This window comes from Marmota monax, unplaced genomic scaffold (assembly GCF_021218885.2).
Source record: "Marmota monax isolate L192 unplaced genomic scaffold, Marmota_monax_Labrador192_F-V1.1 WCK01_AAM20220418_F8-fsc00041, whole genome shotgun sequence".
Lineage (NCBI taxonomy): Eukaryota > Metazoa > Chordata > Mammalia > Rodentia > Sciuridae > Marmota > Marmota monax.
In genome coordinates, this window is record NW_026695238.1 from 17,507,836 (window position 1) to 17,520,100 (window position 12,265).

Below are 12,265 nucleotides of genomic sequence, written 5' to 3' on the forward strand. Positions count from 1 at the left end.
GTTCAAAGCCAGCCTTAGCAATTTAGCCAGGCCCTAAGAAAGTTAGTGAGGCCATGTCTCAAAATAAAACATAAAAAGGGCTGGGGACTGTTAGAGTCTGTAAACAAGTCAAAATAACACCTGGCATTTAGCCAGGGGAATGTTAGAGTTCGTAAACAAGTCTGGATGGTGCCTGGCAAAATGCCAGAGGGAGTGGTTTGAGAAGTAACAAAAGCGAGCCATTAAGTGTAGAGATTCCTTATTGGTTGACTGATGTATCTAGTTTATGCTAATTAGATAAGCTCTGTGGAATGTATAAATACTGCTCCTGTCCTGCAATAAACGGCTCCTACTCCTGCTGTATCAAGTACACAAGTTCTTCGTCACCCCCGCGACTAGTTTGCTGCAGCCGGACTGCGGCAGGGGACGTGGCTCAATGGCTAAGCTCCCCTGGGTTAAATGCCTAGTATCAGAAGAAAAAAGTGTTCATTCTTCAAGAGGACATCATAGCAATGCTAACCACTTGTGTACCTGATAATAGAACTTCAAAATACTTGAAGCAAAAACTGATAGAACAATGAGGAAAAAGAGATCAATCAACAATTATAGTCACAGAGTTTAACACTGTTTTTAAAATAACTTGTAAAACAAATATGAAGAATGTCATGAACAGTCAGTCAGGTTCTGTACTGCTGTGACCAAAATACGTGACAAGAACAACTTAGAGGAGGAAAGGCTTATTTTGGCTCATGGTTTCAGAGGTTTCAGTTCATAGATGGCTGACTCTCTTGTTCTGGGCCCAAGTGAGGGAAACTATGCCCTTGATGGCAGCCAGGAAGCAGTCCACCCAACAACTGCAGATGCACACACATTATTTTGTAGTGTACATGGAACATTTACCATGATACAACCTGTTTTAGAATGTAAGTAAGTCTCAGTCAGTTTATAAGGAGTAAAGTCATACAAAGTAAGTTCTGTAAACACAATGATTAAATTAGAAATAGAAAGATATCTGGAAAGATATATGAAAAATTCCCAAACATTTGGAAACTAAATGCACACTTTAACCCAGGATTCAAATTAAAAAGAAAATCAAAAGGAAATTTAGAAAGTATTTTGAGCTGACTGAAACTAAAAGCACAACATAGGAACATCTGTGAGCTTCAGAAAATAGTATGGGAGGATCATATGTACTACTAAAATCCTACATCCCAAAATAAGAAAATTCTCAAATCAATGACATTTGCATCTTCCTTAAGAAATTAGAAAAAGATGAGCAAATGAAGGCCAATATATATATATATATATATATATATATATATATATATATATATGGACAGGAAAATAAAAGAGATCTAGTGGAAATCAATGAAACAAAACTTAGAAAACTAATAGAGAAAATCAATGAAACCAAAGGCAAGACTGTGTGTGAGGGATGGGAATTCCAATTGCATGAGATAGAGAGGTGATATTGCTATAGATTCTGCAGCTATTAAAAGAATAACAAGGATCAACTTTATGCCAATAAATTCAAAACTTAGTCGAAAGAGATAAATCTCTTATAAGAGACAGACTGAAAGCTCTCTGAAAAAGAAAGGAAGAAACTGTGTAGTTCTCTACCTAGTAAAGGGCTTGAATCCATAGTTAGAAACTTGTCACAAAGAAAATGCCTACCCAGATGGCTTCACAGAAGAACTATACCAAACATTAAGGGACAACTGCAGGTTTTCCAGAAAATAGGAGGGAACACTTCTGAGGCCAGTATTACTCTGACACCAAAACCAGACAGGCATTACAAGAAAACAATAGACCAATATCTTTCATGAAAATATATACACATATGAAAAATTATAACAAATCAAATCCAACATCATGTACATATGTGTATTTACATATATATGAAGCTAATACTTTGTGACCAAGTATGATTTATTCCAGGAATGCAAGGTTGGTTTGACATTTGAAAATCAATCAGTGTAAATCATTATAATTAACAGATGAAAAATTATATCACATCATCTCTGTATATATAAGAAAATCATTTAATAAAACTTGATATCCACTCATAATACAAATCCTCAGCAAAGAAGAAATAAAGAGGAGTGTTCTATCTTTGAAAAGGAGAATCTATAAAGCCTTTACATCTAATATCATACACAATGGAGGAGACATTCAATGCTTTCCTCTAAGGTCAGAAGAAGGAGAACTGTCTGCCCTAGCCACCTCTACTCAACATGCCACTGGAGGAAAATAGGAAAGGACATCTGTATGGCAAAAGAAGTAAAAGTGTTTATTTGAAGATGATATGCTTCCTACATAAAAATGTATTTCCTATGTAAAAATCCCACAGAATTTATAAAAAGTTACCAGAACAATGACTGAGTTTAGTTAGTTTGCAGGATAAAAGGTTAAGACACAAATAGGTTATTTTGGTTTCATATAATAGCTACACATAGTCCAAAGCTGGAATAAAAATATTATGAACAATATTATGATTCCAATATAAGATGACTAGGGAACAATCTTACAAAGTATTTGCAAGTCTTGTGCACTGAAAACTAAAACACAGCTGAGAGAAGCTATAGGACCTAAATATATGGAGGGATGCATCGGACCCATGGGTTACCAGTCTCAATATTTTTGTGATGTCAGTACTCCCCAGATGGATTTAATTCATAGCTATCCCAGTGAAAACCCAGTTAGCTATTTTGAAGAAAATGACCAACTGTATCTAATATTCATATGAACATGCAAATGAGCTAGATTAGCCAAACTACTGAAAAGGAAGAATGGCCCTAGAATTACACTCCTGACTTCAAGGTTTATTAAGAAGCTTCAGTATTCAAGACAATGTGGGATTGGTGTCAAAATTCCCAGATGGATCAGTGAACTAGAGGAGAGATGGGGGATGACTCTTCCATTGCCCTCTGACCCCCCTATCGTCCCTGGAAGGCTGTTGTGAGACAGAGTCCTATTGTCTCTTGGGTTCTGATGAGCTGTGGGCCTTCCTGCCTCACCCCTTCAGAACAGAGCTGCGGACCCTAAACTGCAAAGCCCAGGTCTAGACTTGGATCTCAGCCTGGGGCACCCTTCCACCCACATTGCCACCATCCAGCCTCCTTTGCTTGGATGTCATCATTTCTGGGGTGTGGGACGGAGTAAGGACCATGAGGAGCTGGCACCTGTAGCTAGTCTTTCACTGTTTACACAAAAAGCGGTTCCTGGCGTCTTGTGTATAATTGAGAAGACTGTTCAGAATGAAACCCACATGTATGGAGTCAATTGGTTTTTGACAAAAGTACAAAGGGAACAGAGTGAAGAAAGTAAAGGGTTTTTGACAAATCGTCAAATTCTGTACACCCCGTTGGATATGCAGTTTTGGACCAGCTGGACACCCATAGGCAAAAATGAGCCAAACACACACTTCACCCCATACCTCACTCTCTATAGATGCAGAAATTAACTCCCAATGGAGCACAGCCATTGTTCTGGAGCAGTCCAGTTCTGCTGTGTGAGGACCAGCCCCAAGATGTTGTCACATGTGGAGAGTGGTGACAGTGACTGGGAGACCAGTGTCTGAGACTGGGGTCCCTGATGACTTCATGGCTGTGGTATGCCACCAAGTATACTTGGTGACTGGGAAAGTTTCTGTGCAAAGGCATAGGATGCCTGGTTGCTGTGGAGATGTCCTCCATGCTAGAGTCTTATCAGCTTCAACCTTATTCTCAGGCAGGGCAGCTCCTGGGAATGAGAGAACTTCCTTGCTGAGATAACCACAGCATTTGACCAGCTTTGCTGCTCCTGAATCTGCCTGAGAATTAGTAACTTTAAACAATGGACTTTCTTGAGTTGCCCAAGGCTCCTAACATTGCACATTGCAACTGTAGCATATAACTGAGGAAGTAGCTGCATACTGTTGCTAACTCTGTAACTTTCATGAATACAAAGAAAAACCACTTGGATAGTCTTTAATCTGATTTAGAGACATATAATAAAGATTGCTGGTGTAATTCTTTAGATCTGCTTCTCCATCAGAGAGCAGCACTCCACCCGACCCCAGTGTTTTATCTTCAAGGTCTGCGTGTGTTGACTCTTTATTTCTTCCAATCTCCCATCACTCTTTGGGGGAAGCTGCTAGTTTGGCCGCGCTGGTCACGGCAGTGGAGGCTGAAGGGAAAAGGCAGGTAGATCCAGGATTGCACAGAATGCAATTTATTGGGGGACTGACTTAACACTTGGATTCCTGCAATATGGGTCAACAAAGGGGCATATTTATGGGTTAGGACAAAAGTGACTTTATCCTTGATCCTGTTTTATCTTAGGCTAATATTAAAGTGCCAGGCACTTCCCTGGAGCCAGGGTCTGGTTATAAAGCTCCATATACAACTCTAGTGTTTTTGTCTATTTATAGTTGAATGGGAAACTGCAGGAAAAATAGGCTACCTTGGGCCATCATGGCAGAAGTGCCTCAATATGACTGCCATCATGTCAAGCTGAATCCACACAGACTTAAATCTAAAAATGTAAAATTATGAAATTCATAGAAGAAAAAAGGAGAAACTCTTTGTGAGCTTCTTGGGTTATGCAAAAAGTTTTTAAATACAACCCCTAAAAGAAAAAAAAATGATACATTGGATTCAAAATGAAGAATTTCTGTTCTTCAAAAGACACTGTTTAGAGAAGAAAATAAAAACCAGAAACTAGGAGATGACATTTGTTCAACACATATGTAACAAGGGACTTTTACCTAAAATATATGAAGAAATCCGAAAAATTAATGAAAAAACCCAAACAACTCAATTTTAAAAATGGGCAAGAGATTTGAACAGACACTTCACCCAGTAAGACACACGGATGGTAAATAATTAAATTGAAAGAGACTGAATATCACTAGTCATCAGGGAACACCAACCCAAACCACAAAGAGCTACTTCTATACCCCTGTTAGAATGTCTGCAGTTAGTGGCTGACCACACTAAGAACTGGTGAGGATGGGAAGCAGACCCTGGGACATGGGTGGTGGGAGTGTAAAGGGCACTATGGAAATTAGTGTGGCAGTTCCTTAAAAAGAATCTTCTTAATCCTGTCACATGTTCCACCCATTCCAATCCTGTGTATTTATCCAAAAGAAATAAAAGTTTATGCCCATACAGAGGGTTAGTAGCCACTTTATTTGTAATAGCTGGAAACTGGAAATGATCAAATGTATTTTAGCCGTAAATGGATAAGCACAGTAGTACAGCCACACCATGGAACAGTACTCCAAGATAAACCGGAAGGAGCTATAGATACACACCATGACACTGATGAGTCTCAGAATAATTATGTCGAAAGAAGGCAGACAAAAAAGAGCATATTCCATTAATATGAAATTCTAGAAACTGCTAAAAAAAAATTGCTGAAAATTGCAGAAAGCAGCTCAGTGGGTGGATGGGAGAGAGAGTGTGGGGCCTAGGAGCTTTTGGTGAGGTGGATGGGATCACCACCTGGGGGACGGCGACGGTTCGCGAATGTGTCCCTGTGCCCACGTTTGCCAAAGCCAGAACCCTGTTTCTTTCGCTCACTCTCCAGAGTGGTGGGGGTCTGAGTCCTGAGTCCCCACGCTGAACCGGGGGGACTCTTCTTTGGTGGCGCCCCTGCCTCCGTGTCCAGGAGCCCAGTAGTCCTGTTGCCCGCTGCCCTAGCCCTCCGGGTGCAGGAGACCTGTGTAATTCGGGCAGTTGGTGGGGGAACAGCAGGGCGACACGACCACTCTGCCTGGGTGATTTCATTTGATCCTCACACCAAGAAGGCAAGCCACACAGTCAGAACCCAAGCCGGGACGGGAATACTGGAGTAAAAGCAAGGTCAACGCTAAGCGATGCCAGAGGGACACTGAGCCAAGTCCTGTACAGTGACACTTGGCCCCGCCGCCTCTGCCGAGACGCTGCGGTCCCCGAGTGGAGGACGCTGTCGGGTCTGCGGTGTGGGCCGCGAACCCGGCGCCGCACAGCCTGGGCGGGGGCGAGGCCCGCACAGCTCCGCTTCCCGCGGGCCTCGGAAGCCCCCGCCCGAGGAGCTAACCATTTATGTCACACTGTGACAATTATTCTGCATAAAATTATCATTAAAAACCCTAATTTTTCAGCCTCCAACCCCGCCAGCGGCCTTTTAGCATTCTCCAGCGCGCGTCTGCGGGCGCGATCAGCGCGCTCATTACCGCGGCGTGGCGCCTCCCCGCGCTCGCAATCAAGCGCTAATTAACGCGCCCGGGGGCCGGCGGCGGGGCGGGGCCTGGGGGCGGGGCCAGTGCGCGCCTGGGGCCAAGTCTGGGGTCCAGGGTCAGGGGTCCTGGATCTGGGATGTGGGACCGGAGCTGGGGAAGGGGCCCCGGGGTATTCGGGTCCCGGGACTGGCGGCCGAGGGCGCGTCCCCGCCCAGGGTCGGAGTCCGGGAGGAGTCCCGAGGCCGGGTCCTAGGTGTGGGTGGAGTCCGGGGCGGCGGCTGTCCCCAGCCCAGGAGCTCTTACCCGAGCGAGGCGGTCGTGCGGCACAGGTGCAGGGGCGCCAAGCCCTCGGCGCTGGGAAGGTCCGGGTCGGCCCCGTGCTGTAGTAGCAGCCGGGCGCAGGCCGTGTGGTCCCCGAGGCAGGCCTCATGCAGGGGCCCGCGGCCTCCAGGGCTGGCGTCGGGGTGAGCGCCGCGGGAGAGCAGGTGTCGCACGCAGGCCGTGTGGCCATGGGCTGCTGCGATGCACAGGGGCGTGGTGAGCTCCCTCTTGTACTCCAGGGTCCAGAGGCCTGGAAGGGGGGGGGGGTAAGGTGTGAAATGATGGGGTTGGTGGGGAGCCTATGGGGTCGCGCTACACTAAGGCGGGAGAAGCAGGAGACAATTGCTTGGCGGTAGGTACCAGGTGCACCTGCAGGGGACACACCCTAGAGTATAGAGGGACAGAGAGCTGTGAGACACACTGAGCAAGACAGAGGTGTAGACAGGGAAGAGACAGAGAAGGAAAGGTTGGGAAGGGTACAGCTGAAACCGAAAGGTTGTGGGGTAGCTGGGAAGGAAGAGGCTTTCCAAATATGGGGGTGACTGAGAAAGCTGGTAAGATTCAAGTAGTCAGAAGCCCACCCCGCCGACGCAGAGGGGGAATCTAAGGGCAGAATTCACATTTTCCAAGCTCCGAATTAGGGATGACCTGAGAGAGGAGAGTGGGCAGTGGAATTTTCCAGAATTCAGCCCTATCTGGGTCAACTGCCAAACTTACCTCTTTATGATTAAGAGAAGACAAACAGACAAAACAAACTGACCCACCTCACCCAGATTGTCCAAGAAAAGCACTGGGAGAAAGTTTAGCCCCCTTGGAAGTGGCTGAGTTTTCGAAGGCCTCTTTGATGTGGCCGTCCACATTCAGCACAATTCTGGTTTGTTTCTCTGCGCTTTTGAGGGGTGTGTGTATATATAGGGTTGTTCTTTCTTGAGGGATGAATGGAGCAGGTGCTATACATTTCACTTCTCTGAAAACTTTGGTGCTTTCAAAAAGCCCGTGGAAGGTTGTTAGCAGCCAGGAGCACTCGTGGAAATGGGGGGAGGTGTCCCTGGTGAATACACATCAAGGATTTCTCATGGCAGGAAGGCCTTCTGATAATGATGGGAGAATCGATACCATGGCCGTAATGAGCTGCAGAGGAGGCCCTTTTTGCAGGCCACCGCCTTCCCAAGACCCATGCTGAGCAGTTTTGAAAGACCACTCATTAATTACCTCCCATATGTGGTGCACAGTTTCAGCCTGCCCCTTGGCCCAAGGGCCCAGCCTGGAGCTGTTGCCCCCTCAGGCGGGGGAGGCAGGGGCCGGTTGTCCCTGGTGTGAAGTGATGGTGGCCACAGGCCCAGGGCTAGGGTCCTGCATGGGATTTGGCTGCCTTTCCCACTGATGTCTGAGTCAGAATTGAAGAGGGCAGGATGGAGGTAGTCCTAATGACAGCAGTACTCTACATTCCTGCACGGGCCCGCTCTTGGTTCTGTGATTGTATTTATTTTCCAGAGACATGAAGTCTGTTTACTGACTTTTGCAGGACATGCTAAGTTCCCAACTCTCCCCCATCAGCTCTGTTCACCCGTCCTTGATTCCTGAGTTTCTCCTTAGACTGATGGAAATGCCATGGTTGGGTATCTGACTCAGCCAGAGGTAGGGCAGCACCTTCCCCAGGTCCTGAAAAAGAATGAGGAGCTTCCAGTAGGCCAAGGGCGCCTGGATTCTAGGGCGGCCCTCTCAGAAGAAAGTCTGAGTTAGCTTCCCATAAATCCCTGACCCTGTTGGTCTCCCACCAGGACGAACATGGATTGAAGATTCTCACTGTGCACTCCCCATGCCAACCGCTCCTGGGACTGTGGGCTGCAGGAGTTGGCCACTGTGAACCTACAGCCTGTACCCAGAGCACTCCCTTCCTCAGAGCTGCCATGGGGGGCTGGAACTGCCCACCAGGAAGTCTTTGTGCAAGAGAGTGCAGAGCAGGTGCACTGTTCAGCCGGGGGTATTTCTGCTTCAGGGAAGTTGGAGAGCTGGGCCCAAGAGCTTGGGATCCAGGCTGCCCCATCTTCCCTCCCTTCCCAGTGTGCACAGAGCCTCAGGCCAGTGCTAAGTCTTTGGGCTGCATTTCCCATCCCTTCTCTGTTGGCAGGCTGTGCCTGCTGTTGGGCAGACGTGCCACAGAAAGCAGCAGAGCTTAGGGACAGGAAGGTTACTGAGGAGAATAGAACCCAGACTTTGAATTCAGACATGTAAGAGATGGGTTAAAATTAGCATCTATTTGAAATTTGAGGCTTGAGCATATGAGTAAGTGCAGGGCCAGGAAGCATGTGACTAAAAAGATACAGGTGGCATCCATGTGTGGTGGAGCTCACCTGACATCCCCACTTATCTGGGAGGCTGAGGCAGGAGGATCAAGTTCTAATCTGGGAAATTCAGTGAGACCCTGCCTCAAAATAAAACATAAATAGGGCTGTGGTATAGCTTAGTGGTAGAGAGCTTGTCTGGCATGCTCAAGGCCTTGGGTTCAATCCCCAGCCTGCAAAATAACACAAACATGGCTCAAGTATTGAAGCAGGTGGCATTCTTGGTTCGGGGCAGGGGCAGGTGAAGGAGAGGAGGCCTGGAGAGGCTCAGCTGGGAGGCAGTGAGCCTGATGGCAATGACGCCTGCCTTCCCTGCAGCCCTGTCTCCTCATGTGGGTTAGAGCTGCTCAGTCCTTCCATGGTGCTCTGCTTTATCCCCTTCTCCCCGTGTGAGGTATAAACCAAATCATGCTGGGTCTCTGGACATGGACCTTCCACATTCCTTGTCTGCCAGAGCTCACAGGTCAGGGGCATGGACACTCGCCCCTGGCCCAACTGGCAGCAGATTCTCAAATCCCCATGTCTGGCAGAGTTGCAGTGGATTCTAGCACATGGGCCCTGGGTAGGGGGGTCCCAGTGCAACTGCCAGCCAAGAAGCCTGGATGTAGCCAGGTGGTCAGCAAGCATCTGCACATCCAGGTGGGGTGGGGAGGCTTCTCTTCCCTTGGGGTCTTGCTTGCCTGCCTGGGCCCAGGTGACCACATCCAGGCATCAAGAGTGTACTCAGACAAATATGACACAAGGACCTGGGGTTTCATTCTCCAGCCTCCCTGGCTTCCAGGAGGAAGGTCTGCTATGCGCCTCTTGACCTTTATGTGTGGGATGGCTGGGGCACAGCTCTCCCTGAGGCTGTGGCAATCATGGATTCATAGAAGGGCCTTCCACAGAGCTGCATGCCAGGGGCCTGACTCTCCTCCTCTGGCTCTTGCCTCCCTGGCTGCCAAGTGTAGGGGCTGGCTCATCGGCATCTAAGCCAGCTCCCTTTTCTAGGCAAGAGGCAGATGGAGCATTATCAGATGGGCATTTCTCACTGGTTGTTTTGCTTTTCTGATTGCGTCTCTCATATCCCATCACCAAAACCCCACATCTTAAAACCCACAAAGACCAAATTTCGTTTACAGATGTCCTTTGCTTAGAGACTCTCCTTAAACACAGTGTCCACTTGCCCAACAAACACACGTGCCCCGTATGTTCCGAGAGTGTTAGTAGCTCCTTAGAAACACACAACTGAGCTTTAAAGGCAGAGGGTACCTGACAGCCCAAACGTAGCTGGGGATTTCACCTGCCACTCCATCTCATCCTTGCTGATCTCAAATACTATGTTGGCATCCTGGAAAAACTGGTCCATGAGAGGCTGAATATGGTCCAGGTCTCCTGCCACCAGTGCGGCATGGTACTCCAGCTCCGGGGACCCTGCTCTAACCTGAGGCTCTTTTTCCATCTTCTGAAAGATCTGAAGCTTTCTTGTGATGGGCTCTGGCCGTCTCTCCATTACAAAGCAGTTGATTTCAGAACAAGTCTTTAGGAGGGGAAAGATGGTCTTGTAGAGTGTGAGCTATTTCTATTGTCATTACTCAATTGTCCTCCAGTTGGGGCCCGATGGTGGTATATTTATAACTCCTGTGGACTCTGATGTGATAATGGTTACTTGATATGACCAGGGTCATATGATCACTGAGATGCCACAGTGCTCAGCCACCCCTGTGACTCTATAGATGCTAGCCTCAGAGAAAGACACATCTGTCTATCTCAAAACTGCTCTCCGCGTGTCTGGGGAAGATGCCCAGCACACACGTTTAGCTGTGATGGACTCTTCTCTTTCATCTGCTGTTTGGGTGGATGACTCCCCAGATGCCTCTCTGCTGCTCAGAGTGTACTCTCTCATAGTTTCCACTGTCAGGAGGATGGAGCTGAAAGACCCTCCCTTGTCGGTGTTCTCCGTGCTGGTTTTGAATGGCTTGGGAACTAAGAATGGTTTCTAATTTATAAATGCTTGGGGAAAAAAAAATCAAAAGAGGACTATTTCCTGACATGTACAATGACAGGAATTCAAATTTCAGTGTCCATGAATACAGTTTACTGGATCCCCTCCGTCTCATTCATGTCCATGTTGTCTGCTGCTGCTTTCAAACTCAGCCTGGCAGGCTTGCATAGGTTTGACAGTGACAGATGGCCCACAAAGCCAGAACAGTTTTATTCTCCAGCTCTTTGCAGGAAAAAGTTGACTCCTGGTCTTGAAGTGGAGAGAGCTAGCCAACCCCTCCCAGCAAAGGCTCATTCGTAATTCTTACTAATACACCATTAAAAAGTAGGCGAGGCCTCTCCTGCCCACTCTGCAGGGCCTCCTTCTGCTTCCTGTCTCACTCTCTGTCTCTGTGGCTGTGGCCACCAGTGAGTGAACATTTGATCTGAGGGCTGCATCAGCCCCTAAGAAGCAGGCCCAGCTGGAGGCTGCAAATGACCAGGCTCTGCATGAGTGTCCCTTGGTGGGGACACCAGGACTTCCCTCAGGCATCCTCTGAGGTGGCGGCGGCCTGTAGTTACTTCCAGTGACTGAGAATATATCCCTAAATGTGCATCCTTGCTCAAGATGAGAAATGCCACAATTATAAAAAAACCAGAATAATTAGTTTTTTTTAAAAAAATTAATAACTAACCATATGTGAGCATTCCTAATCTGAAAATCTAAAATGCTCCAAAATCTGAACCTTTTTGATATGTAATTTTGGATTTTGGAGTGTTTTGGATTCGGGGTGCTCAACTAGTAAAATCTACACAAATGTTCCAAAATCTGAAAAACTCTAAAATCTCAAACACTTCTGGTCTCAAGCATTTTGTATAGGAATAGTTGTTATTTACTACAGTTTTAGTTCAGGGCTTTAAATAAAGCTCTTTTCCCACCTTATATTGTAAATCAAACTATCACACACACACACACACTCACATACTTTATGGCTCTTGCTCATTCTCCCTAGGAAGTTGGTCTGTCCACATGCATCATGATAAAGGCAGGAAGAGGGTCAGGAGGGTTGTGCCTGGCTGAGGGAGGAACAGTGAGGTCTGCCAGGAGAGCTGAGCCCAGGGGGGGTGATATATCCGCCATCCATGCCCTGCCAGCAGGAGACACGGGACCCACGCATCTCGTGCCCATGTGGTGTTGCAATCCAGTAAACAGCTCAGAAGCGACAGGAAGGCAGACGTGAAGTCAAGCTGGAGAGTTCATCCAGGCAGCACGTCCTCCGTCACAGTCAGAATTCACAAGCAGCCTCTTACCCCATGTCCCGTCTCTGTTCTGCACATGGAGGCTGCCGGTGACTCCCCTCCTCTCTGAGCTCCCCCAGAGCTGTGGGCCCCAGAACAAACAGGCTCCTTATTTCTGACAGTAACCTGGTCTCTGGGCTGCCCCTTCCTGAAC

At 47.3% G+C, this 12,265-nt stretch overlaps 1 protein-coding gene across 1 annotated transcript in view; it reads right to left on the reverse strand.

Moving 5' to 3' along the window:
* Positions 1-12,265, reverse strand: part of Asb18 (ankyrin repeat and SOCS box containing 18) — a 63,145-nt gene that overhangs the window by 34,447 nt on the left and 16,433 nt on the right. Inside the window, exons 2-3 of the mRNA XM_046439896.2 lie at positions 10,102-10,224; positions 6,488-6,755 (exon numbers count right to left, since the gene is read on the reverse strand). Of these exons, the coding sequence (XP_046295852.1) occupies positions 6,488-6,755; positions 10,102-10,224 (391 nt within the window). The remainder of the gene's footprint in view (positions 1-6,487; positions 6,756-10,101; positions 10,225-12,265) is intronic.